Source organism: Herpailurus yagouaroundi, unplaced genomic scaffold, assembly GCF_014898765.1.
Source record: "Herpailurus yagouaroundi ecotype Mexico unplaced genomic scaffold, PumYag 181, whole genome shotgun sequence".
NCBI classification, from domain to species: Eukaryota; Metazoa; Chordata; class Mammalia; order Carnivora; family Felidae; genus Herpailurus; species Herpailurus yagouaroundi.
This window is the reverse complement of record NW_024412412.1, coordinates 27644865-27671816: the sequence shown is the minus strand read 5'-3', so window position 1 is coordinate 27671816 and position 26952 is coordinate 27644865. Positions and strand designations below refer to the sequence as shown.

The 26952-nt window shown below is 40.4% G+C and overlaps 2 protein-coding genes across 3 annotated transcripts in view; one reads left to right on the top strand and one right to left on the bottom strand.

Annotated features, from left to right (window-relative positions):
- Positions 1–12473: 12473 nt before the first annotated feature.
- Positions 12474–22380, bottom strand: LEPROTL1 (leptin receptor overlapping transcript like 1). The gene is made up of 4 exons (XM_040490380.1): positions 22246–22380; positions 17602–17696; positions 15717–15903; positions 12474–14756 (listed from the first exon to the last, which is right to left on the bottom strand). Exons 1-4 carry the CDS (start codon positions 22378–22380, stop codon positions 14640–14642), a joined length of 534 nt encoding a protein of 177 aa, XP_040346314.1. The 3' UTR covers positions 12474–14639.
- The window catches only part of SARAF (store-operated calcium entry associated regulatory factor), an 18869-nt gene continuing 14130 nt past the window's right edge, over positions 22214–26952 (top strand). Inside the window, exon 1 of one of the 2 annotated variants that reach the window (XM_040490154.1) lies at positions 22214–22481. In XM_040490154.1, coding sequence (XP_040346088.1) covers positions 22379–22481 — 103 coding nt within the window. In that variant the 5' untranslated portion in view covers positions 22214–22378. The remainder of the gene's footprint in view (positions 22482–26952) is intronic. The other variant, XM_040490153.1, reaches the window with a different exon arrangement.

The window sequence follows — 26952 nt, the reverse complement described above, 5'->3', positions numbered from 1 at the left end:
TTCAGAGAACTGTTTCTCCCTAATCAACTATTGTTTCTTTTCAGACCCACCAACAAATAGTCTGTCTCTGCAGAAGCCTGGACTCCCGGTCAACTGATTGATTTCAGCCTATGAACAAGCAAGGCCCTGCATTCCTTACCTTAGGAGCCCAAGACCCCATCCAGGTTACATCTGCTCTCAGAGCACAGCCATAGTCCCTTCCCCTAGTCTGATATTTACCTCTGCTTCTTTGAAGTCTCCACCCTAGAAGGAACACAAGCTTCATTAACATAACATAGGATGTGTGTATAGGCGTTTGTGATGACAAAGCTTCCTTTTCTGAATATTTATCCCAAAACTTAAAGTAAAACAATCTGCTCACCCCTGCAAGGCAGGGGGGACATTGTGAGAAATAAGGGAGATGATTCATTTTCAGAAATACCAAATAAAAGCTGTGATGTGTAGTTAATAGTAGGTTTACAACCTATTGGAAATATGTACGAACCCCCACCCCCCTCCACCAATGGAGTCCCAAACCTTTAGACACTTCACTTCCTGGTTCTTCTTCCCCTCCGCATTTCGAGGGCTTATTTTAGTGGGCTTTGCAATGAGCATGCGCCAAAGAAGAAAAGGAGGAGGGACTGGAAGTCTCTGTCACCTCAGGGAATGTATATTTGTTCCAATCAGACTATTTTTTGTCTTACACGGGCACAGGCGTGGCCCTGCAAGGCTGTTACCTCTGTAGTACTCAGCCAATGAGGAACCGGGGAAGGGACTTGCATACTAGGAGATAAATTGTCTGCTGTAACTGCCCAGAGTGTGCCTGTCTCTCAGACGCCTGCTCTTGCAAGAACGTTGATTAAAGTCTCCCTTGACTCTGCTCCAAGTTTCCGCGGCCCTCCTTTGATTGGGTTGGTGGGCTTAGTCCTCACATGGTGGCTTTGTAAATTATTCCCCATGATCTCCTTACTTGCTGCAAATGAAGTTTCCTTTGTGTGATAACTCAACTGGCACAATCTCTATCTGAAACTCACCAAGGAGTGAACTTACGTTAGTTCAGTTACTACATATATAGTCCCCATGTTCTGGCATTTAAAAGCCTAGTCTTTTGAGCACCTGGATGGTTTAGTTGGTTAAGCATCTGAATTTAGATATTGGCTCAGGTCATGGTCTCACAGTTTGTGAGTTCCAGCCCCGCGTTGGGCTCCGTGCTGACAGCGCGGAGCCTGCATGGGATTCTGTTTCCTGTCTCTTTGCTGCTCCCCCACTTATTCTCTCTCTCTCTCTCTCTCTCTCTCTCTCTCTCTCTGAATAAATAAATAAATAAATAAAAAAATAAATAAATAAATGCCTAGTCTGATGTGGGAAACAAAAGCAAAAGGAAAAAATTAAGTTTCCTTGCTACTTAGAGCCCATTGATAAGTCCTTGAAACAGAGACGTTCCTCTGAGAAGGTGCATAGATACGTCCCCACCTTTGCCATTAGAAATGCATTCAGCTTTCTTTCTTTCTTTCTTTTTTTTTTTTTTTAACATTTATTTATTTTTGAGACAGAGAGAGACAGAGCATGAACGGCGGAGGGTCAGAGAGACAGGGAGACACAGAATCTGAAACAGGCTCCAGGCCGTGAGATCATGACCTGAGCTGAAGTCGGACACTTAACCAACTGAGTCACCCAGGCGCCCCTCAGCTCATTTTCTTTTATTTTTTTAAATTTTTTTTTTCAAATATTTATTTTTGGGACAGAGAGAGACAGAGCATGAATGGGGGAGGGGCAGAGAGAGAGGGAGACACAGAATCGGAAACAGGCTCCAGGCTCTGGGCCATCAGCCCAGAGCCTGACGCGGGGCTTGAACTCACGGACCGCGAGATCGTGACCTGGCTGAAGTCGGACGCTTAACCGACTGCGCCACCCAGGCGCCCCTCAGCTCATTTTCTATGCAGCCCTGATGATCTCTCCCTCTGCTTTTCTAGCTCAGGATGATCTAGCCAAATTTCTCATTCTAGTACTCATGCCATCCAAGCTCAGGGAATACATGCCAAGTTCCCTGAGTGGCTCCCTTAAACTGCTTCTCCCTTGGCTTGAAGGAGGAGGAAGCAGTTTCTTTTCACACCCTTGGAGGGGGAAATGCCAAAGTGCTCCAGTGACTCTCTTCAAAGTGTTACCGTCTCTACTCTTTGATCTTCCATGTTTTACTTCTACAGGTAGGAAGTGGGTACGTGTTTAATAGATGTGACTTGGCACCACATTTAGGACAAAGGGACAGAAATTGGCACCTATAGTATTATTCTTGGTTTTGGGACTTCAACTGAGATTGAAAGAGTCCCATTTATCATTAGTGTAGGAAGATCTCATTTTTACAAAAAAACATTTTTAAAATTACTTAGACACATCTAGTTAATATTTTGATATATAGGTATAATGGGCTGAATTTTGTTCCAGGAAAATTCATATGTTAAAAGTCCTAACTCCCAGTACCTCAGAATGTAACTGTATTTAGAGATGGGGCCTTTAAAGAAGTAATCAAGATTAAGTGAGGTCATAGCATAGGTCATAGTCCAATATGACTAGTATTCTTACAAGATGAGGTGATTGGGACAGAGAGAACACAGACTGAGGGATGACACAGTGAGGAAGAAGGTGGCTTTCTGCAAGCCAAGGAGAGGCCTCAGAAGAAATCAGCCTCCAGAACTGTGAGAAAATAAATTTCTGTTGTTTTAATTTTATTTGTTGAAAGTAAGCTTTATGCCCAACGTGGGGCTTGAACTCATGACCCCGAGATCAAGAGTCACATGCTCTGGGGCACCTGGGTGGCACAGTCGGCTGAGCATCCAACTTCGGCTCAGGTCGTGATCGTGGGGTCCATGAGTTCGAGCCCCACATCGGGCTCACTGGTGTCAGCCTGTCAGTGCACAGCCCACTTCAGATCCTCGGCCCCGCTCTCTCTGCCTCTCTCCTGCTTGTGCTCTTCCCCAAATAAATATTTAAAAAAAAAAAAAAAAAAAAAAGAGTTGTATGCTCTGCTGAGCCAGACAGGCATCAGGCATCCAGAAGTTTCTGTTGTTCAAGCCACCCAATCTCTGGTACTTTGTTATGGCGGTCTGAGCAAACTAACACAAAAACCTCCCAACTTTCTCTACATATACATACATATGTATTTATATACACGTACTTACATATCTTAGAAAATTAGGATCATACTCATTTTCTAGCCTGCTAATGATTAACAATATGTTGTAAAATGTTCTTATGTCTGCATTTTTTATAAGGTGATTTTTAATAACTGCCTAATACATTCATGACTTAATCTTCTGCTATGCAACTTTAACATTTTTAAACTTTTTACTGCTATAAATAATAAGGTGATGACTATCTTCTATCTCTGATTAATTCCCTAGGATTACTATTCAAGGACTTAATAGGTTAAGTAGTATGCATACTTGGAGGCTTTTAATATTTATCACCAAATTACATTTGACTATGTTTTTTAGTTTTTTCTTTTAATGTTCTTTTTAAAAATTTTTAATGTTTATTTATTTTTGAGAGAGAGAGAGAACACGAGCAGGTAGAGAGAGAGAGGGAGAGAGAGAGGAGAAACAGAATCTGAAGCAGGCTTCAGGCTGTGAGCTGTCAGCAAAGAGCCTGACATGGGGCTCAAATTCATGAACGGTGAGATCATGACCTGAGCCGAAGTCGGATGCTTAACCAACTGAGCCACCCAGGTGCCCCTTAATATTTTCTTAAAGTTTTTATTTATTTGTTTGTTTGTTTGTTTGTTTATTTATTTATTTATTTATTTTGAGGGGGACAGAGAGTATGAGCAGGGGAGGGGTAGAGAGTATGAGCAGGGGAGGGTCAGAGAAAGAGCGAGAATCCCAAGCAGGATCCACTCTGTATGTCAGGACAGAGCCCGATGCAGGGCCCAAACTTACCTCACAAACTTCAAGATTATGACCTAAGCTGAAGTCAGAAGCTTAAATGACTGAGCACCCAGGCGCCCCCCTCTCTCTCTCTCTTTTTTTTTTTTTAATGTAAACTCCACACCCGACATCAGGCTTGAACTCATGACTCTGAGATCAAGTGTCACATGCTCTACCAACTGAGCCAGCCAGGTGCCCCACATTTGAGAATGTTTGTACCAATTTATACTCCTACCAAAAATCATGACCTGAGCTGAAATCAAGAGTCAGATCATTCACCAACTGAGTCACCCAGGTGTCCCCATTTTCCTGTCTTTAAAATAAGTATCAGTTGGTTAAGCATCTGACAGGCTCATGTCATTATCTCGTGGTTCATGAGTCCGAACCCTGAGTCAGGCTCTGTGCTGACAGCTCAGAGCCTGGAGCCTGCTTCAGATTCTGTGTCTCCCTCTCTCCCTGTCCCTCCCCTACTCACGCTCTGTCTCTGTCTGTCAAAAATAAACATTGAAAAAAATAAAAATAGGGGCATCTGGGTGGCTCAGTTGGTTAAGCGCCGACTTCGGCTCAGGTCACGATCTCGTGGTCTGTGAGTTCGAGCCCCGCGTTGGGCTCTGTGCTGACAGCTCATAGCCTGGAGCCTGTTTCAGATTCTGTGTCTCCCTCTTTCTCTCTCCTCCCCCGCTCATGCTCTGTCTCTCTCTTCTCAAAAATAAATAAATGTTAAAAAAAATAATCAAAAAAAAAGTGTAAAGTATAACAAAGTGTCTGTGTATGTACCATGAAAATTTTAAAAAGTGAAACATTGAGAATACTGTTGAAGTCCTTTTTGTATCCTTCCTTGATTACTTCTCTCCACTTTATCACTTCAGGAGAGATTTTTAATTTTTTTTTTTTAAGATTTTTTTTTCTTAATGTTTATTTATTTTTGAGAGAGCAAGAGAGCAGGGGAGGGGCAGAGAGAGAGGGAGACACAGAATCCAAAGCAGGCTGCAGGCTCTGAGCTGTCAGCACAGAGCCCGACGCGAGGCTTGAACTCACGAACCTAGAGATCATGATCTGAGCTGAAGTTGGATGCTCAACAAACTGAGCCACCCAGGCGCCCCAAGATTTTGTATTTTTTTTTTAATTTTTTTTCAACATTTATTTATTTTGGGGACAGAAAGAGACAGAGCATGAACGGGGGAGGGGCAGAGAGAGAGGGAGACACAGAATCGGAAACAGGCTCCAGGCTCTGAGCCATCAGCCCAGAGCCTGATGCGGGGCTCGAACTCACGGACCGCAAGATCGTGGCCTGGCTGAAGTCGGATGCTCAACCGACTGTGCCACCCAGGCGCCCCAAGATTTTGTATTTTAATGTCACAGTTTATTTATTCCAAAACAGTACGTTGTATTTGGGGCATGTTTTAAAACTTTACACAGTGGGTGTTATTGTCTAGTATTCTTTTGTAACCTGAATTTTCATTCACAAATCCTTGTCAAGTTCATCTATGCTGGATGTCCTAGTCCCTTCTTTTTTGCTGCTGTATAGTGTCCCCTTGTGTGAATGTACCACAATTTATTTACCCAGTCTCCTTCCCTCCCTCCCCCCCAGTATTTGTCATTAAAATAATTAGTGATGGGCATTCATACGTGTGTAAACATGTTTCCTTGAGTGCATGTATGAGGGTTCCCTACGATATGTTCACAGAGTCATTTGGTTATGTTTATGTATCTCCATCTTTGCTAGGGGTTGTCAAATATTCCTATATATTCTCCAAAATGGTTGTACCAGTGGACACTTACACTAGCAGTATTTGAGGGTTTAATTTGCTCCCTGTCCTTTCCAGTTATGGAGACTGTCAAGACTTAAAATTTTTCTGATCTGATGGGTGGTAACAGTACTTTAAAAAACTTATTTTGAAATAGTCGGACTTACAGAACATTGCAAAAACTAGTATAGAGAATTCATATATACCTTTTACCCAGCTTTCCCTAATGTTAACAAATAACATAACCATAGCACAATTACAAAACCAAGGAATTAATATCAGTACAATGTTATTAACTACTAAACTATGACCTTATTCAGATTTCACCAATTCTCCCCCCATGTCATTGTTCTGCTCCAGATCTCATGAAGGATCTCCTTTACATTTAATTGTTGTGTCTCCATAGTCTCTTTCCATCTGTGACAGTTCCTCAGTTTTTCCTTGTCTTTCATGACCTTGAGGACTCTTGCCTTTCATGATTTTTGAGGAGTACCAGTTGTTTCATAGAATATCTCTCAAATTGGGTTTATCTGACGTTCTATGATTCGATGGAGGCTAAAATGATACCTTCATTCTAGATTAAAATGGTTGAAAGGATAATGTGCTTACTTAAGAAGAACCCTGTCTTCTGTGGGCAGGGTTGCATTTACTGCAGATGATGCTGTTTTGGAGCAGGGGGCCTGGACTCATGTGAGGGGACCTCATAAGTCCCCTCACAAGGGCTTCAAGAATCCCTACTGTCCAGAGGAGGTAAAGTGCTACCTGCAACCTGGCACAGTCAGAGCTAGAGACTTGAGGCAAGCGCATGGCCAAGATTGTAGAAGACAGTGAATACAACATTCAGTTTTGTTTTTGTTTTTTTGGAGGGCGGTGAGGGTTGTGTAGTAATTTCTCTCTTTTCCTCAGGTCTTTGATAAATGATTTGTTAAAGTTATAACCTGATTTTATTTTTATCTTTTAAGGTTTTTTTTAAATGTTTATTTTTGAGAGACAGAGAGAGAGAGAGAGAGAGGCATAGAGAGAGAGGGAGACACAGAATCTGAAGCAGGCTCCAGGCTCCGAGCTGTTAGCACAGAGCGCGACTTGGGGCTCAAACTCACAAACAGCAAGATCATGACCTGAGCCGAAGTAGGATGCTTAACGGACTCAGCTACCCAGGCGCCCCTACCCTGATTTTAGACGTGCTTTGCAGGATCAAGAGAGAGGGTCTTATCCATGGTTGGGTGCAGGCTATAGGGAGAAGAGGAAAAGTCGTTAGAAAGTGGTAAAAGGTGGCTGCAGAGAAGTGGAAGTCAGTCCAGTGCCAGAGTTTGGCTGAGGTACAAGCATTCCCGGGATTCCCAGAAATACTCTGGGAGACAAACATGAAAATAAGAACATTAACTGTCACACAGGTTGGGGGCTGGAATGGTTCATTACTGTCCTAGACCAAGATTGATCACCATTTTCTTTCTTTTCCTTTTTTTTTTTTTTTAAGTAATCTCTATACTCAACCTGGGGCTCAAATGCACAACTCCAAGATCAAGAGTCACACGCTCTACTGACTGAGCCAGCCAGGTGCCCCAACACCATTTTTTTTTGTGAAGCATTCCTATCCTCCCTTCCTTTGTAGGGAAGTCGCACAGCTACTCGGTAGATATAATGTAGTACGGACCTCCAAGAATCTTTTATTTGTTCTCATCTCGCCTTCTATTTTTATTTTTTAGTCCTGGCGTCTGATTCCAAAAATGTCTGTGGAATTAATGCATGCCTATAGTGGGCTATGCAGTATTTCAGGTGGGAATCCAAATCATCATGTAAGATGTGTGATACCAGCTATAGCTTTTGCCTTCCTTCCCATCCAAGCAGACAGCAGGTTTCAGGTTCATTGTCATAGGACAGGATGTCACAGGGAGGAGAATATGCTGTGGGGAAAGGTTCATCTATAGTAAGAGGTTCATCTATAGTAAGTTATACTATGTGTCTCTGAATCAAATCTGGTGTGATATGAAGTAGAGGCTCCGAGGAAAAGGAAAATAGTGGTCTTGGGTAATCTAATTGGACTTGGGTGCAAAAAATGTAAAATGTTCTGTAACGTAATTTCATCAGCCTGATTTTGTACACCACTTGGTATGGTCTTTTGGATGGTTTCAATTCTCAAAATGGAGCCCTGGAGCTTCTTTTTGTTACCGGTTTCCTCGCTGGTAAATTCTGTCAGTTTGTTTTCTTCCAGTCGGTACTCCTGAACTGTTTGGTTTTTCCCTGCCTGGGAACTCATCTTTGCTACTGAGAACCCCTGGGCTAAACCATCAGCTGCTCCTGCTCGTGCAGCCTGACTAAAGGGAGAGGCATATTTCCAGCGAGTAAGGGATAAAAAGAGATGTGCAACTGAGTAGGGCTCCTTGGTGACTCGTCTCCTGGACTCGGGTGTTTCCATTTCCGCTACTTCAGGAAACACGTCCTCCTCCCCAGACGGGAAGGTGTGAGACGGGGACGGGAGTGTATGCAGAGATGCTTAACGATCTTGCTGGCTTGGTGCTCCCACCGCAGCGCCCTCGGGGATCCCTCAGGAAGTTGCCCGAGCCCCCTCCTGCCTCTGGACGCCTCCACTTGCGATGAAGGCCTCCTTGGCATGGCTCCCGTATTTTATGCGGTATCTTCCCATGTGCTTGCCGCCTGCGCTTCAGGCTGCGGTTTCTTCTTCAATTTGATCACGTTTTCATTCTCTCAGGATTTCTTAGTTTCAGATCCACCTAAACTCTTCCCTTCTTGTTTCAAGTTTGGCAATGTAGCTTCCTGTTCTTTAAAAAAAAGTGTGTCATTTTCCAGGTTTGGTGCAGGGGTGGGGGTAAGGAGGATCACGGACACTTAACCCACCGGAGGCACATGTCAGGGCACCCTGCAGTGTTTATTAGATAGTCAACAGGTCTTCATGATTACCTCGAACTACTGCAGTGAATGCCTGGAAACCAGGTAGGTAGAGAATTTCCAAGAGATATTATAAGGCTGACAGGGGGGACTCCTGTTGGCAATATATTCTATTAAGATTGGATTATTAAAATGTTTTTTTTGTTTGTCTACTTACATAAGAGGGAACTGCTTAGTGGTACAGAGAACTGGTAAGAAACAGTAACAGTACCTAACATCAGCTGTGAGCCCTCTGCACGTCACATTTCAACATCACAGCCACTCTTTGAGGTAGCGACTATTTCTATCCTCATTTTGCAGCTGTGGGATTGAGACACAGATTAAATAACTCACTTATGGTTGCACATCTAGTCCAAGAGCAAGTTAGCAGTACGGGCTGGGTGTACCCCAGAGCCCCCGGTGTAACTGCTATGCCACGACGCGTGCCACAATGTCGACCCTCAGGAGTTTGTAAAGTAGTTACAAGGTTCAAGTGTCAATAGTACTGTTTTGTCTGGTAAAGGTTTGAAACAAGGCAAGTGCTGTCACTTCGAGGTAACAAACGGGTATGACGAACTAGTAGTTTGGACATACGGTCCGGACTTTGCTGTTTTCGACTCTCCCTACTTCCCCCTCCATCCCCTGACAGGACTATCGAAAACTTGTTAGTCACCCTTGACTCCTCTCTTTTTCCCACACAGTTCATCAGCAAATCTTGGTTATCACTTTAAAATTAAATCTCCACCCCTCTTACATCTCCATTGTATCTGGGATCCAGAGTGAGGGTGTCAGAATCAAGAAGCGCCCGCCATGATTTCTGCTGCCCCTGAATCCCAGGAAGCTTAAGAGCCAACACCACAATGCTGCTCCAGAGAAATGCTCATCTTGCCAATACCCTGCCTGCCAGCAGAAGATGGGCCAAAGCAGAGCAGGAAATTACCCTCTACCTCCCTTTTGCTTCCCAAATCTTTTCCTCCTGTGAACCCCCATACTTCCCTTTTGGCATGTATAGGAATCGGATAGGAATCAGCTTCCTTTGAAACCTTCTTGAGTGTCTAACTACATTACTAGTTCAAAGAGGGACTGTATTCCTATTTTTTTCCTATCCCCCAATATTACCTAAATGCTGTCATTGTAGTATAAAACTGCCATTGGAAAAAAAGACCCTTTCTAGATAAAAAACTTGAGCCTAACAGCGTTTCAGCATAAGTGTGTCAGTGACATAGCCAAGGTGGAGTATAGACCATTTCTACCTAATCAGCTGGACACTTTAAAGTGTCTGGAAGGTGTTTTTGTGAAACACACACACACATACACACACATACGTGTGTGTATGTGTGTGTGTGTCCCCCCTCCCTCTCTATATATGTATACATTTTTTAAGTAGGCTCTATGCCCAACATGGGCTCAAATTTACAACCTTGGGATCAAGAGTCACAGTTATCTACCAACTAAGCCAGCCAGGAGCCTCTGTAGTAATATCTTTTTTAAAACACTTTTTAAAGCACTGGATTGTGAGCAGAATCACTAAGCCATTTATGCTTGTAAATGATAAATGTCACTTCTAGCATGGAGTATGGCTCAAAACCGTTTTTGTTTTAATCCCTGGGAGACTACTACCCCTTTCTTCACTGCTATACTCATTAACTAGGTATTGGAGCTGATTCTCACCTAGATTTTGGAAGTTGATGATTTAGACCATGACAAAAGTGAATTAAAATCCATCCATCTTCATTTAGATCTAGGGAGTTTTCCAACTGTGAACAATTTGAGACAATCCTCAAATGTTCTATATAAGTGTATCCAGCTTTCAGGAAAATATCTATTTTGGAGGTTTGCAAATCTATACAAGTTCGCTGACTTCTAGGTCATAACTGTATTTACATATTACAGAATACATTGATCAGCCAAAAGAGAAAAAGATACATGTGACATTAAATGCCACACTATAAATCAAGATAACTAAATTGTTAAACAGTAATGCTCTTACAAAGAGATATGGAAATACTGTTTCATTCTATATTATTCTATTTGATGGTTTCTATGGCTGTGAACTACAACACTTCCTCTTTCACAGTATTAGCCATTCCACTGGCTTCTAAAACAAAAATTCCTGATTTTTCCGTCAGCACCGCAAGGAATACAAACAAGGAAACAACTAGAATCAAAAAAGGAACGTTTCATGGTCACATGGTTTTAATTTCTTGTGACTTGTGGAAACACCTTGGGAGTTTGATGGTTTTATTCCCTCTGATGGGAATTTACAAGCTTAACAACATCTGAGTTGTTGTGACTGCAGGGCATGGTCCTAAACCCAAGGATGGATTCAAACAATCTTCAAGCGACTGGAAGTAAAATATACAGTACAGAGCGTCCAGTAAAAGTGAACTGTAAAATTGTCTTTATATCTAGACTTTCTGCCACTGAAAACAAATGGTGAAGAGAGATATAAGCTCTCAGAAATCAGTTAGGGGCTTACTCAAGTACAAGGAACTCCTCAAGTTCGGGAAGTGGAACTGGAAGGCTTCTCTTGCAGCACAGCAAGTCACACCTCCGTGTTCTCTGTCACAACCCCCCGTGTCTGGTGTACAGTTTACCAGCTACAGTTTTTTAAAAAGCCTTTTCAACAGGAAGAAGACTCGTCACACAGCCTTTCCTTTGTATAAGAGGTGGGGGCACCTCGCTAGGTCCACTGAGGTACCGTATGCAGAAACGTTACATTATTGGTTCAGTCCACCTGGTTACCTCATTTTTCTTCCCTGGCAACTTTCCACTCTTCCTAATGTACTACAGATTTAGAAAACTAGAAACAAAGTAAGTTAAGACTCAGTTGTAAGAAAAGCCAGCAAAAAACACAGTTCTAGAAAAATACGGGTCTGGGGCCATTTAAAGAAGGGGAAATAATTTATGACAACCCTAAATTACCAAGGAAAACGCAAAATGCCTTAATATATTCGAAGGAAGTACAAGAGTGTATGACCCATTTAATACTTTCACCAAAATAAATAAAACAACTGTCAGTTCTTTTTGAGATAAGCTTCAGTTATCTGGAATATTTATTTTACAGGATGTATTCTCTTCCCTAGGAGTGCCAGAAAATTGGGAGGCATTAAAATAAGAGCTCCTTAATCTTCACGAAGAGAAAGGATAACACAGGCTTAACGGAAGAAACAAGATTTTGAATTTCCCACCTATTTTATAAATTATAAAGCATCCTGAGCTGTAAAACGTACACATCACTTAACGGTAATGTTGCATGGCTGCTTGTTAAATTTGACGTGCTGATTTAAAGTGACCTGAAACTTCTGAATCTTGTCACATTCAACGTAAATGTTCCAGAGTCTCCTCTAGAAATATGGATCATCTTGACAACACCGCCCCCCATCATGTTAGAGCAAACACTAAGAAACTATGGTTTAAACTTTTTAAAACATATAATGAGATTATATAATTAAGACAACTTGGGACAAGATTCACGTTTGATAAAAGAGAACAGTACTTTTCTCCAATCACACTGTGCCACACAGATTTCTTGCCCTTAACTATTTGAAAGGTTTGCAAAAAGCCAAATGCTCCAATAATGAATGGTAATAAATACACAATAAAACATACGGTCATAAAAAAGGTTCTGAAAATTTAAGAACAGGTACAACCTTGACTTTTGATTATCAACAGTCTTTTCAGGTCAACAGAATCCTCTATGGCTTTTTTGTAAAGGGCTAGTTAAAAATTCTACTTCCCCAACCTACTTCTACCAATCTATAGCTCAAAATCACAGGGCTTCCTTGTAATATTTACTACTACAGTTTCAATTCTGTTTTGGAAGTGAAACTTCTGCAAGTCTAACATTCATGACTAATATATTGCATTATTAAAATGAGTAACACACTTCAGGAGCTGAAGTGTGCAGCATATTTGCATTTCAAAAACACCCACAAAGTAACATAGATATTGAAAATCTTTATTGTTTCATCATTAAAAGTTTTCTTTCCGTAGAAGAATGGCAATGCGGTATCAGTGCATGTTCTATGGCAAATTCACAGCTCAAAGAACTAGCCTAGAGATCAGACAGCACTATGTCAAGCTCGTGTGCAAGACGAGAGACACGATGCTGCCAAACGCAACCAGGACACAGAAATATGCGGCTGCTAGAGAAAGAGTCTATGGCCAAGTGAAGAGAATAGTCGCAGTGCACTGCACTGATATTCTAGAACAGAAAACGGGAAGGGCCAGAGAGTGTACTTCCTGCAAAAAAAAAAATCAAGTAGATCCCACGCACTGAGTTCCCAACTATATGGCCAGCTAATTCATGCACGCCTGTACCATCCCCTTTAGGGCTACATCACTGTAACACTGCAAGCCGTCTTGAGCCTGCTGTAGAGGCGGGACAGCCACACGCAGATACCTCACTCTGCTTCCCATCTCACAGCTAGAGTCACCACCTGGGCCTGGCAATAAAACCTGTGGACTTTAGGCATCTTTAGTAAAAAGCTGAATAAACCCAAAATGGGTTCCAATTTTCTTCAGAAATAAATTTTATATAAAAGCTGTCATGATCACTCAGTTTTGTCTGAAGGCAAAACAATTTTTATGTAAGTATAGTGAAAAATCACACAGATATCCCAACAAAATACTCTCGGACCAACTTGAACATCTTTGTTACTAACTCTTGCAAAAGGTACTGATAATTGTTGAGATGCAAATGACCACAACGATTTGATCATGCCTGGTTACTGGGAACTTTTTGGTCAAGTCTTCTGTGTCTGAAGCTGCTATACAGCTGGATTTGGCTACCTTGCATTAATTCACACAATAAGTGCCATTTAAAAGGAAACAGCAGATCTATCATGATGAAATAAAAATCAAAAAAGTTGAGAGGTATACAGGAAACTTGTCTTAAATATTTTTAAATTACATATGATATAACCTTAGAGAGTAAGAACTACAATTACCATGGTCTAAATCTTAAATTGTTAATGCATGACTTATGTGCAAGACTAACAAGTCACTTGTTAATCATGTCAAGGCCTTGCAGGGCAGGGCACTCAGCATGTAGAGCATAGCAAGTACTTTCCAGGTGAGATCAACACCTCTAATTGAAAGTGTTATCAAACTATATTTGGAAAGTTAATTTACTTAATATATACAATGTAGAAAATAAGTTAAAAGGAGGAAGCAGGGAAAGGTTTTCTGGTCTAAATGATGCACACTACAACTTTTCCTTATCAGTAGTATGTTCCACTTCACCCACAGTAAAATATGAAAAGGCTGATAGAAGATCAAACATTTCACTTATAAATAGAAAGAGGATTAAAAAAATGGAATTTCAACATCGTTTCTTCCCATAACGCAACTCACTCTATCTATAATAGACATAAATAAAAACCATCTCAAAAATCTGGTTTTACACGCTTACCTTTGAGTTTAACAATAAATTCCTCTAACGACTGAGAAGAAAAGCACTCCTTTGTGGCAATTCCATAAAATAATTTTCAATCCACAAAACACCTGCTTACTGGCAAAACCAGCAACCTTTATGGAGGGCATGGGCATTAATACTTGGCCCCTCTGAGGTATAAATGCAGCTATACTGAGTGTACAGTCTATAAGGTATGCCAATGGTCTGCATAAAATTGGGAGTGATGTCATCCTGACTGATTGAAAACTTTTTTTTTTAACTTTTTGCAATGGAGGTTAAATAATTTTAAGACAAAAGATGTCCTTTAGCCCAGTAATAGCCAGCAGAAATCTAATTCCTAACCAATGCAAATGGTTATTACATTTTAAAAATGCTTAACATTGCATGTTGATTAAAAAAAAAAATAACTAAACAGGGACACATAAATACTCAAATTCAGCAGGACACCACAGAAAGCATACTAGAGATAAGTGTGAAATCAGTCAAGCTTTTCCAAAAGAGAAAATCCTTTTAATCCTTCAGCAAGTCTCTGTGAAAATAGTATGCTTACAATAAAAGTGAGAGGGGAGCACTGAGAACACCCCCAAGAGGCTTGCTGTGCCACTCAGCATCCCTGCCCCATCTCCTGTGCGCGCGGATGGCCGACAAATGACAAGAAGTCCATTTGACAATAGTTCAGTAGTTCCTTCACCACTGCTGCCAGCTGAAGTCATCATTGCTTCCAAAGACCAAGAAAAAGCCCAGGATAGTTGCAAATATGACTGTGTTTCCTGTGAGAACAAGTGCACAAGCTCCCCACTCAATCTAGAGAAATAAGACAGATAAACACTTAAGTTAACAGATGTAGGAAAAACAGAAAGAAAATGAAAAGCAAATCTAGATTCTAGTTCTATGCCAATCATGATATAAAAACAAGCAAGATCTGTGATAGTAACCTTCACTCTATTCAACACTTAACGGTCCTTCTATATTGCTGTTTTTAATTTGCTTCCTTTAAAAAGACAGGAAGTCATGAAAATGATCATTATTCAAAAGTTAGACTTCTGGATTCTGAGGAGGCAGCAGAGATTTCTACAACTTAATGCTCATGAAGAAATTTGCTCCAACTCTTCTTCAGTGAATCTAAAATCTTATCTAGAGAGCAGATTAAATTTAAAGTACCGGAAACGAAAACACACCCATGTACATTCTTTTAAAGGAGTAGGGGGAGTAATCTCCCCCTCCATGTGGAAGGGTGGTCAGTCCCTGGCATCTCTAAGTCCCCAGAGATGGGGGAGTGAATCTGACTGGTGAGTCTGGGAGCAAAGACCAGGTATACAGAGCTCAGGCCCTTCTCCTCTTTCACACTTTCCCATGCAAAGAACACACTATCTCCTCAGGCCTTTAAACAGTTACAGAGGGCGGCCTGTGGTTGTTAAGCACTGGGTGAGAGGATGTGCCCACTTCTGAGAGTGAAGAACTGGTAAGCCAACTGTTGCCGCAGACCCCAGCCATGCTCTTCAGTATCATTCTTCCTCTTTTTTTAAAAGTAGGGTTCACACCCAGCGTGGAGCCTAATGTGGGGCCTGACTCATGACCCTGAGATCAACACCTGAGCTGAGATCAAGATTTGGGACGCTTACCCGACCGAGACACCCAGGCGGCCCTCTCCAATATCATTTTTATCAGTTAACAACAAAAGTAAGATTATCTCTATCCTTTTTCCTGAGACAATTTTAACCTAGTCTGATGTAAAATCGTTCATAGAAAAATATATACACTTACCAGATGTGCTCTGGCAAATACAATAGGGAGCCCAAAAGCTGAGACAACAATGCCTGTTGTAAGAAATATGGCAAGTTCCTTACAAGCATTACTCATAGCATCTGTATCATCCACTAATCTTCTTGCTATGCAGTATGGAATAGGTGAAAGGATGTAAAAAAACAGAACAAAGAGAGGCCAGTATTGGCTAGAAAAAAAAAATAAGTTAATGTAGTTTTTGCTATCTATGTCATTTTCCTACACATAATATACGCTTTTAAAAAATAAAGACCAAAGAAATATTGCAAGGTTCAAAACAAGACATAGTTTAAAAATAAACAATAACCTGAACACTGAAAATAGTAATAATTAGAATCATAGTAATCCTAAAGTGAATTATGACACAATGATTAAATATTTCTTATGTTAAAAAAATGCTTTATAAATTATAGCAGTTGGAATCAAGGCCCAAAATTATTTTTCTTATTTTAGGCTATAAATAAAGAGGCATATGGAAAATATAAATAGTAACAGTAATTTTTAAAATTCAAGATTCATGCCCTTGACTTCTTGATGAATGACAGCCTTCTCAGGGTAAAGCTGGAACATCCCTAAACTCTCCTTAGGTCACTATGAACTCCCAAAATACTGAAATAAAAATGTAGAAAATGAACTGAAAGTAATATTGAAGACTTTAAGTTAGAATATAGAAAATAGATGGCTTTGAATCAACAGTCTAGCTATTGTACTGTGCCAGTGTAATTTCCTGGTTTGGATAATACAACTACAGTTATGTACGACAGCCACTGGGAGAAGCCTGTGTGAAGGGTACAGGGGACCTCTCTGTACTATTTTTTTGCAACTTCTTGATAATACATAATCATTTCAACATAAAAAGTCAATTAAAAAAAAAAAGCACAAACAGTGAAAACTCCAAGCTGCCCATGTCTCCCTACTTTCTCTCTCTTGCTCTCCTAACAACCTTCTTGTGGATCCTTCCATACTTCCACACGGATAAATTTTAACAATATGAATCACTGCACTTTTTCATTTAACAATGTATCTTGAACATCTTTATATATCAGCACTCACAGCTCTTGGCTCCTCCTCATTGTTTTTAAGATTGCCTACTATTTCCATTGATGGACATATTATAATTTAACCATTTCTCTTTTGACAGGCCTTTAGGATACTTCCAGGTTTTTTTGTTATTACAGACAAGATTGTCATGAACATCCATACTCTCCCCTCACTACACATACCTTTGTAAACATCTGCCAGGAGACCTGTATGAGAAATTCTAAGTGGAAGGGCTAGTTCAAGGAATATATAGACTTTAAGAGCTACAAGGAAACTGGCTTCCAAGATGACAGACCACATGAAGCTATACCTCTCCCTTCTCATACACGACAGTGCCTGTTTGCCCCAGCTTTTACCTTCACCAAAGGATTTCATTTAATTGAGAGGCTGAGTGTATTTTCATGCGCTTATTAGTAACTTGCAGTTCTTTTTTCATATTTATTGTTGATTTTTCTATTTAGTTTTATTTTTCTTACTAATCTATCCTATTAATTTTTAAAAGTTCTTTCTATCCTATGGAAAATAATTGCTTACAGGACTTTATTTTCTTAGTCAACTGTCTCTCGACCCTGCTTCTCGTATTTTTTGCTGAAAAGATATTTTAAATTTTCTTGTCTTTAATTTTATTAAGAGATGCTCAAAACTGAGCAGAAGTGCAATAACCAAAAAGTAATTTTTTGCACTTTTAAAAAGATTTGTCCTTGGTAAATGAACATTTCTTAGGATTACTTCTACAGTAGAAGCATTCATTTAAAAAAAAATTTAAAGCTTTAAAAGTAGAAAAAATTTACCCTAAAACACTAAAAAAGACAAAAATGTTACATACTTGTATATTGGAAGGGCACATCCAAGCATCAAAAACATCAGCCCAATTGCTCCTCCAAAGGATAAACTAATCAAAGCTGCAAAGTAAATAAAGAATCAAATACACATATTAATTATATTAAATTAATATTATTTTTATTAATATTAATATTAGCAATCTGAACATTACCTGTGATCCCAGAAGCAAAAAGCAAAACACAAAAAACGAATGCATTAAAAGTGATTTATCTTCAAGGGTGCCTGGGTGGCTCAGTTGGTTAAGCATCCTTGGATCATGATCTCATGGTTTATGAGCTCGAGCTCCACTTGGGCTGGATTCTCTCCCTCTGCCCCTCCCCCACTCATACTGCTGTGTGCATGAACACTCTCTCGAAATAAACATTAAAAAAAAAAGTGAGTTATTTTCAAAAGTGTAAGTTATCCATAGTTTCAAAATAAGTTTTTTGGGGTCATCTTCAAAGCAACATAAAGCAACACTGATTTTCAAGGCTCTGACCTATTGTGGGCACACCACCACATTCCCTCATTACTGTCTCCATTTCTTCTTTCTTTTCTTTTTTTAAATTTATTTTTGAGAGAAAGAGAGACAGAGCGTAAGCAGGGAAGGAGCAGAGAGAGAGGGAGACAAAATCTGAAGCAGGCTCCAGGCTCTGAGCTGTCAGCAGAGAGCCGGACGCGGGGTCTCAAACCCGCGAACCATGAGATCATGACCTGAGCCGAAGTCGAATGCTTAACAGCCTGAGCCACCCAGGTGCCCCACTGTCTCCAATTCTACTGAATATCCTAGCCTCCCAGATCAATGCTCTGCCAGTCATTAGTGTTATATTTACTCCACAGATCATTACAGTTTGAAAAACAGGATGTGGAGAAACTCTGCTTTCTCAGCTTTACTAGACTTTAGAAACCTTATCAAATGGGAAAGTCTCTCATGATCAGCTCCTGGTTCTTGCACATGCACCCTCCTGTGCTCAAAACTAGTAAGAAAAAAGTATCCAAGGATACTCGTAGTTAATAATTTTAGTCAACTAATTTTGGTCTACCCATGTTGTCTGGAGGCACTTGAGACCATAACACTGTTTCCACTGTATTTCAAAGACTACCTGCAGAATTCTTTGGGATGCTTCCTAAAAATGCCAATTTGTGGGCCACAGCCCAGGACTCTGAAATTTTATCAAGCACCCTGAAGATTTCCTAAGAAAATGAAAGCTTGAAAATAACTGTCTGAAAAAGATGGAATGTCAGGGGTTTTCTTAATCAGTTTGCCAAGTGAATCCTAAACATGGGTTAGTTATATCCTTTAATGTCTTCTACATATCTTTATAAAACAGTTAATCTGTTAATCTGTGTTACCTTACATGGTTTCAAAAGTTACTCAGATGGCTTCTTACCCTCCAAAGTTGACTCACAAAGACTGGGATGGGGGTGAGAGGAAGAGAGAGCTGCTGCCGGTTGAGCAGCCGGTATGTACCTGGTGCTTTAAATATCTGATTTCACCCTCTCCACAGTTTTGTAAATTTGCAATTACTCACTCTTACAGATCAAGTCAGAGAAATTTCAGGGGAGTAGTTAGTTATTATTATTTTTGTTAATGTTTATTTATTTGTTTTGAGAGAGAGAGAGAGCACGTGCAAGCAGGGAAGGGGCAGAGAGAGAGAGAGAATCCCAGGGAGATTTTGCACTGTCAGTGCACAGCTCGATGCAGGGCTCAACCCCATGAGCACGAGATCATGACTTCAGCCAAAATCAAGAGTTGGACACTTAGCCAACTGAGCCATCCAGGAACCCCTAGTTTTGGTTTTTAAAAAATGTTATCATGGGGGTGTCTGGGTGGCTCAGTCGGTTGAGTGTCTGACTTCGGCTCAGGTCATGATGTGGCAGTGTGTGAGTTTGAGCCCTGCGTCGGGCCCTGTGCTGACAGCTCGGAGCCTGGAGCCTGCTTCAGATACTGTCTCCCTCTTTCTGTCCCTCCCCTGCTCATGCTCTGTCTCTCTCACTCAAAGATAAATAAAAACCCTAAAAAATTGTAAAAAAATGTTATTATGGAAAAATTAAATACATAAAAAGTAGTCAGAATAGTATAATGAATTCCCCTGTACCATCAACTACCTTAAAATATGAACATATGGTCAATGCTGTTTTGTCTATACTCCCCATCCTCTTTGCCCTCCTATATTTGCCCTCCTATATTACTTTTCACCAAATTATTTTGAAGAATATGCCAGACATAATTTCTTCTTTAATATTTTAGTATTTTTTCTAAAAGGATCATTAAAAATGACATAACCACAGTGCATTTATCAAACCTAAAAAACAATTCTTTAACATCATACACCTAGTCTGTGTTCAAATTTCCAATTGTCTCATCAATGTCATTTATTTTATAGTTTGTTTGAATCAGGACCCAAATCAGGTCCACACATTCCTGTTGCTGTGTCTCAGAGATGATTTAAGAAACTGACTCTTATCATTTAGATCTCAGCTCAAACGGTAGCTTCTCAGAACCCTTCCTGGACATCCTATTTATTATAGCACTTCATGTTATATTACCCTGTTTTCTCCGTCTTTTTTAAAAATTGAACTATAATTAACATGCAATGTTATATTAGTTTCAGACGTACAACATATTGATTCAAGAATTCTATCCTCAGTGCTCACCATGATAGGTGTCGTAACCATCTGCCACCAAACAACATCATTACAGTATTATTGACTATATTCCCTATGCTGTACTTTTCATCTCTGTGACTTTTTAATTTTATAACTGGAAACCTCTTAATCCCCTTTATTTCACCCACTCCCCCCAATCACCCCCCTCTGGAACCATCACTTTGCTTTCTGTATTTAAGAGTCTGGTTTTGTGTGTGTGCATTACTCTGTTTTGTTCTTGAATGCACGTATTGTTTTTCTGAACTATACATTACTTGTTGTTTGTCTCTCCCACCAGAGTGTAAGTTAGTACAACTTTAATGTTTTGTTCACCACTCTCTAGGACTGTACATGGCAAATGATGTGATCTCAAATAACAGCAATTCTCCTGTCAAGGTAATTCATGACCTCTACATTGCAAATTCCAAAAGTTGCTTTGTGATTCAACAACAGTAAATACTGGTGATCTTTCTCTTTCTCTCAGCTACCATATAACTATTCTCCTGGCTTTTCTCATATCTCACCAGAGGCGACTTTTCAGACTCTTTCTAGGATCTTCTGCCCAGAGTCCAAATGATAGTGTTCTCTTAGTTTTAGTCCTGGGCCTCCTTCTTTGGCATATCTAAATTCTCTCCATATGCATCGTACCTTTTCCTGTGACAATAAATACCATCTTAATTTTGATAACATAACTACCAAATTTACTTTAGCTTTGAAATGCAGACTTGTATATTCAAGTGTCTGTTTGACAGGTCTATCTGTATGCTTTATAGTCCCTGAAAACAACATGTTCAGAACAGAATTTTCTATTACCTTTATTATTCCAGTCTCACTCTGTCCCATCCCAAGTCTCCATTGTTCTGCCTCCTCTTGTTCCAGTCTTCCCCTAATTTACTTTGCTTCAGTTATATTGAACTTGTTTGCCTCTCCTACCCCCTGAATTTTGTTTTATTCACTACTGTATCCCCAGTGCCTAGAACAGTGCCTGGCAGGTCCTGTTAGGTACTGGTGGATGCTCAATATGTAAAGTTATTGGCTGAATTAATGAGTATTCCTCAAAACAAAGATCTAGGGCTTGTGCACCCACTGTTCCCTAAGCCCTGAAGGACCTTCCCCTGACCTTTGTATGGCTGGTTCTTTCTCTTTCAGGTCTCAAACTTCAAAATCACTTCCTCAGCAAGAAAATGCCTCCCTAAAGTCACCTCCCAGTCTCTATTGTAATATCCTGTGTTACTTTAACCAATGCATTTATCACTGTCTATTATCTTTGTTTACCAATTATTTAATGTTGTTTGTTCTATCCCACTTCAGTGTAAGGTCCATGAATACTGGGACTTTGCCCATATCCTCCATGCCTAAAACAGTGCCTGGCATTTGTTGAATGAATGAATGAATGAGAGAAACCCAGGCCTGTCAGACCTCAAAGATAATGCTCCAGCACTCTTAGAACTGTTTTCTCTGACTGGTTCTTTAGGTGGTAGTTTCTTCTCCTGATATTCTGTAAATTCCTACTGCCTCCACGTACAAGAAAATAGGTAGAGGTCCTGAGCTTCTGAACCACACAACATATTTCCATGCTACCTTTCACTCCAATCTTCGCAAACAGTAGTCAGACGCGAGTCATATGCCAGGCTCCATGTTAGGTGCTGAGGACAAAAAGTTTTCTAATGCACAGTCACTTCCCTCAGGGAGCTTATGAAGGTTTCGGAAATGCATAACCTAACTACACTTCTAAGATTTCGCGTTGGTTTCAATCTCTCTAACCACCGCACTTTCGCGCGGAACCATTCTGAGCCGCAGATCAAGCGCAACAGGGAGGGGCCCAAATTTCGGTTCCGCCCACAACATCCGGCGCCCCGCCCAGGCCCCGCCCCCGGACGGTCCGTCCTTCCCTTGGCCCCGCCCCCAGCCGCTTTAAGCTTTAGGGGCGGGGCCCGCGGCGTCCACTCGTGTTCCAACGCGCGACGCAGTGGCAGTGACGTAACACTTGCGCACGGACCTTCGCTGCGGCTCTGCAGACCTTCTCTTCGCCGCCGTCCCAGGTGCTGGGTGTTGTCGCGTAGCGGCAAGTTCCGCAGCCAGGGTTCCGGCCCGCGAGCGCCTGGCAGCCGTCCGCTTTTTTCACCGGAGCCATGGCCGCAGCCGGCGGGCCAGAAGCTACTGGACGCTCTCTCCTTCTCAGCTTCCTCTTGCTTCTGCTGATCACTGGCCCTGCCCTCGCCTGGAACGACCCTGGTGAGTGCTGTCCTCACCCGCCCCTTTCTGTTGAATTCACCTAGCGTTCAGAGGCCCAGCGGGCGACCATTTCCGTTCGCCGCCATTTGGGCCATTCTATTCTAATTTCTCATTTCCATCTTCTTTCCTAGTCGTCTGCGTCCTACCTGGCCTCTTTGCTTTTCCCAGAAGTCCTGTGGGACTGATGGGGACAGTTGGGGAGTGGGCGGGGCGGGACGACTCTATATTTAAAGATCTTCTTTCTCCCTTTCCTGGACTCCCAGAATTTGTCTACCTTCTCCTTCCTCGGACAACAGCCCTCATCTCTAAGACTTAATTGGAAAGCTCGATACTCACTTGCTCATTTTGCTTTGTTGTTACGACTGTCTGATGTAATCTTCGCTGCCTGTTGTCATGGCTGCCTGTTGCTGTGGCTGACAGTTGCTACAGCACCGGCAGTCTGTGAGTCACACTTAGTGGACAGGGATGTAAACCTTGCAGGTAGGTTAGCAGAATCACAGACATGTGAGCGGAACTCATGCTTCTTAATCTGACCACTACAGTGAAGTTCCTTTCGTTACGTCAGCTTTTCCCATTGTTTTTCACCGAACACTAGAATTTAAAAAACATTATTTTTTGTGTGTCATGGTATATGATAAATACTTTCTGAGAAAGGACTTTTTTTTTAATTACTATGTTTTTAGAATTTTCTGAAGAATTTTTGTGGGATAAGTAATATTCCGGGTAATTTATACATAAACATACAGATTTCCATTTAATGATGCATGCTGTTAAATTGTAATTATGTAAGAAATAATTTTTAAACAGTTAAAACATCATTTTTGGTTTGGGGAATGAAGATGTTACAGCATTAAAAGTGTCAATATTGCATTTGTGACTTAGGCGATAGGAAATGCCTATGTTTCTTAAGCAACAGATTTATTTCTGTAATTTCCTATTTGATTCCTAAATGCTACAATGAGAGAGAAGGTGCTTGACTTTGAGTGTGGATCTTTGAATGTGGATGTTTTATTAGTAATAAAAGTCATGTTGGGTTTAAATGTCCATGTAATTTCCTTATGTATTTCTGGAAAGTTGTATCTAAAGATCACACTTTGGTCAGAATTATAATTTAAAAACTGGATTGAAACATTAGTTGAACTTCAGTTCTTAAGTAAAAAAAAGTTTTCAGATGAAGAATCCGGGGAATTTAAAAAAAAAAAAAGGGGGACCAAATTTAAATTAATGGTGAACTGCTTCTTGGAAATCTTAGTCTACCTACTGTATACACTATTGTTCTGGAACAAAAAGCACCAAAATATTTTGCAGAGTAAACACAATTGATATTTATAAATTCTATTTTACCTTAAGTTTACTTTGAGGAATTGTTTTATGAAAGTATTTTATTGGGTTAAGTTTTATCAAGCCCTTTAGTAAAGCAATAATCACTCCCTCATTTTGTGTGTGTGTGTGTATATATCTATATCTATATATATAGATATATATATCTATATCTATATATATAGATAGATAGATATTTGGCTTTGGATGCACTTACTTTGTCTTTAGCTAACATAGAGCAGTAATTTGTCTGGAAAAAATTGTATACCCATTCTAAAGAGATTACCTAAGACTTTTCAAAATTCTTTATGGAATTATTTTAATTTAAGTCCCTTTTCTAGGCATTGGGAATATAGCAGTTAACAAAACTGAGTGTCTTGACCCCAAGGAGTTTACATCTATTGAGGAGAAATAGACAGTAAACAGACTGGTAAGTAGCTTGTCATATGGTGAAAAGTGGTATGGACAATGATAACACAGGGTAAGGAAGATAGGGTGTGCAGGTAGAAGTGGAATTTTTAAAATATGCATTGGTCAGGGAAGAAGCCACTGTTAAGGTGACATTTGATCAGAAACCTGAAGGGAGAGGAGGCATAAATGACCTGCTGTGAATTGTATTTTAAAGGCTCATTCTGTCCACTCTGTGGAGAACAGACTGTAGGAGGTCCAGGGAAGCTGGGAGGCCAGTGAAGAGGCTGCTGGTACAGTGAGTTCCAAGAGTAGTGATGGTTTGGCCAGAGGAGAGGCAGTGGAGTTGGTGAGACTGGTTGGATTCTCACCTATTTAGAAGGTGGAGCTGACATGATATTCTGATGGATTAGATGTAGGGGTGAGAGAAGGCAAGGTTTTTGCCTGAGTGGCTAGGAGTGTTGGAGTTACTATTTTCTGAGATGTGGAAGATTGTGAGAGAAGCATGTTTGGGGGACTTTGGTTTTGTTCATCTTAAATTTGAGACCCGTAAGTGGATTTTGATGTGAGTCTGGACTTCAGGGAACTCCCTGTGACCGTTGACTGATATAACTAGTAGAGGATGGGTATTAGCTTTTTGTACTTGGACCTTGTCCCAGTTCGGTGTGGTATAACAAAATACCATGACTGGGTTGCTTAAACAACAAGCATTTATTTCTTGTTTTCTGGAGGCTGGGAAGTCGAAGATCAGGGTGCCAGCATGTTTGGTGTTTGGTTTCTTGGTTTGCAGATGGCTGTTTTGTTGTTATGGCAGAGAAAGAGAGGGCTGTGGTCTTTTTCTCTTCTTATAAGGGTCTAATCCTATCATGAGGGACTTCATCCTCAAGCCCTCATCTAAAACTAATCACTTCCCAAAGGCCCTGCCTTCAATATTGTGACATTGGGATTAGGGCTTCAACATAGGAATTTTTAGGGCCACAAAACCTAGTGAGCTTTAGGATGTCTAGGGAGGAAAGATGCTGTAGGGTTATGGTAATGATACCCCATGTGTATATAGCTCCTTAAACATCTCAAAAATATTTATTGTACCCGATCATCTGTTATGTGTCAGGTACTCTGCTGGATGATGATAGTAGATCATATCTAAGCTTCGCCGTCTATTTTAAGGTTGATAAATCTAAGATTCATGACCAATTTTAAAGTTGGTATTCTTAATTTTACAAGTGAGGAAATTTCTGTACAGATAAATTAAGTGACTTGGCCAAAGTCATATAGCAAGTTGGTGATGGGAATTTAGTTTGGTGTTCTTTGCTTATCTCAACCCTGCTACAATAATTTCAAGTTATTGTTATTCCTGTTATTTATTTTGTTTTATTTTTTCTGTTATTTAGTTTATCTTGTGACTTTTTAAAATTTTTTTAATTTTTTTATTTTGGAGACAGCACATGTGCCAGTAGGGGAGAAGGGCAGAGGGAAAGAGAGAGAATCTCAAGCAGGCTCCATGCTCAGCAAAGAGCCTGACGCAGGGCTTGATCCCACTACCCTGGGATCATGACCTGGGTGGAAATCAAGAGTCTGATGCTCAACCGATTGGGTCACCCAGGTGCCCCACCGTATGACTTTTTAAACCATTCAATAATTTCATTGTTATAGTTTTAATGTATCAGGTAATAGTTTGGGGTTAATATAGCACATAGCATATTTTATTTTAATATAATTCTTGGAAATTTTAGGTCTTTAGTCCATATGGAATTAAGTTTTTATACAGCTGTAGGTGGAGTTTCTTCTAGCTGCATAGTTATGTTGGTGTCATTTATTAAGGAAGGCCCCCCCTTTTTTTTTTACTAAATTAAAAAGCCCACTTTACCTTATATTGAATTCCCATGTATATCTAGATTTATTTCTAAAAAAATTTTTTTTAATGTTTATTCATTTTTGAGGGAGATAGAGCGTGAGTGGAGGAGGGGCAGAGAGAGGCTGAGACACAGATCCGAAGCAGGCTCCAGGCTCTGAGCTGTCAGCATAGAGCCCAATGCGGGGCTCTAACTCACCAACCATGAGATCATGACCTGAGCTGAAGTCGGGCACTTAACCGACTGAGTCACCCAGGCACCCCTGTCTGGATTAATTTCTAGACTTTCTTTTGTTTCGTAGTTCCCTTGCCTGTTTCTGTTCCAATTCCATACTATCTTTTTTTTTTTTTGAGAGAGAGAGCGAGTACACATGCACGTGGTGGAGGGGCAGAAGGGGGGAGAGAATCTTAAGCAGGCTCCACACCCAGTGTGGAGCCTCAGGCAAAGCTCGATAGCACCACCCTGAAGAGTCTGAAGACTGAGCCACCCAGGTACCCCTTCATACTATCTTTTAAAAAAAAAAAATTTTTTTTTAATGTTTATTTATTTTTGAGAGAGATAGAGAGAGAGGGACAGAGCACAAGCAGGGGAGGGGCAGAGAGAGAGACACAGAAACTGAAGCAGGCTCCAGGCTCTGAGCTGTCAGCACAGAGCCTGACACAGGGCCCGAACTCATGAACTGTGACATCATGACCTAAGCTGAAGTTGGACGCTTAACCGACTGAGCCACCCAGACGCCCCCATACTATCTTTTATTATATTATTTTTAATAATATTATAAATTTAATATAAGTATATTAAATTAATATATAATTTAATATAAATATAAATATATTAAATATAATATAAATATATATTTATTAAACAATATAATATTAATATAATATTAA

Coding starts and splice junctions, on each gene's coding strand:
- LEPROTL1 (XM_040490380.1), bottom strand. CDS start 22,380: ATGGCTCCGGTGAAAAAAGCGGACGGCTGCCAGGCGCTCGCGGGCCGG. Junction 17,697..22,245: donor TCTGCAGAGCCGCAGCGAAG/GTCCGTGCGCAA, acceptor ATGTGTATTTGA/TTCTTTATTTACTTTGCAGC. Junction 14,757..15,716: donor TATTTGCCAGAGCACATCTG/GTAAGTGTATAT, acceptor TTATTTCTCTAG/ATTGAGTGGGGAGCTTGTGC.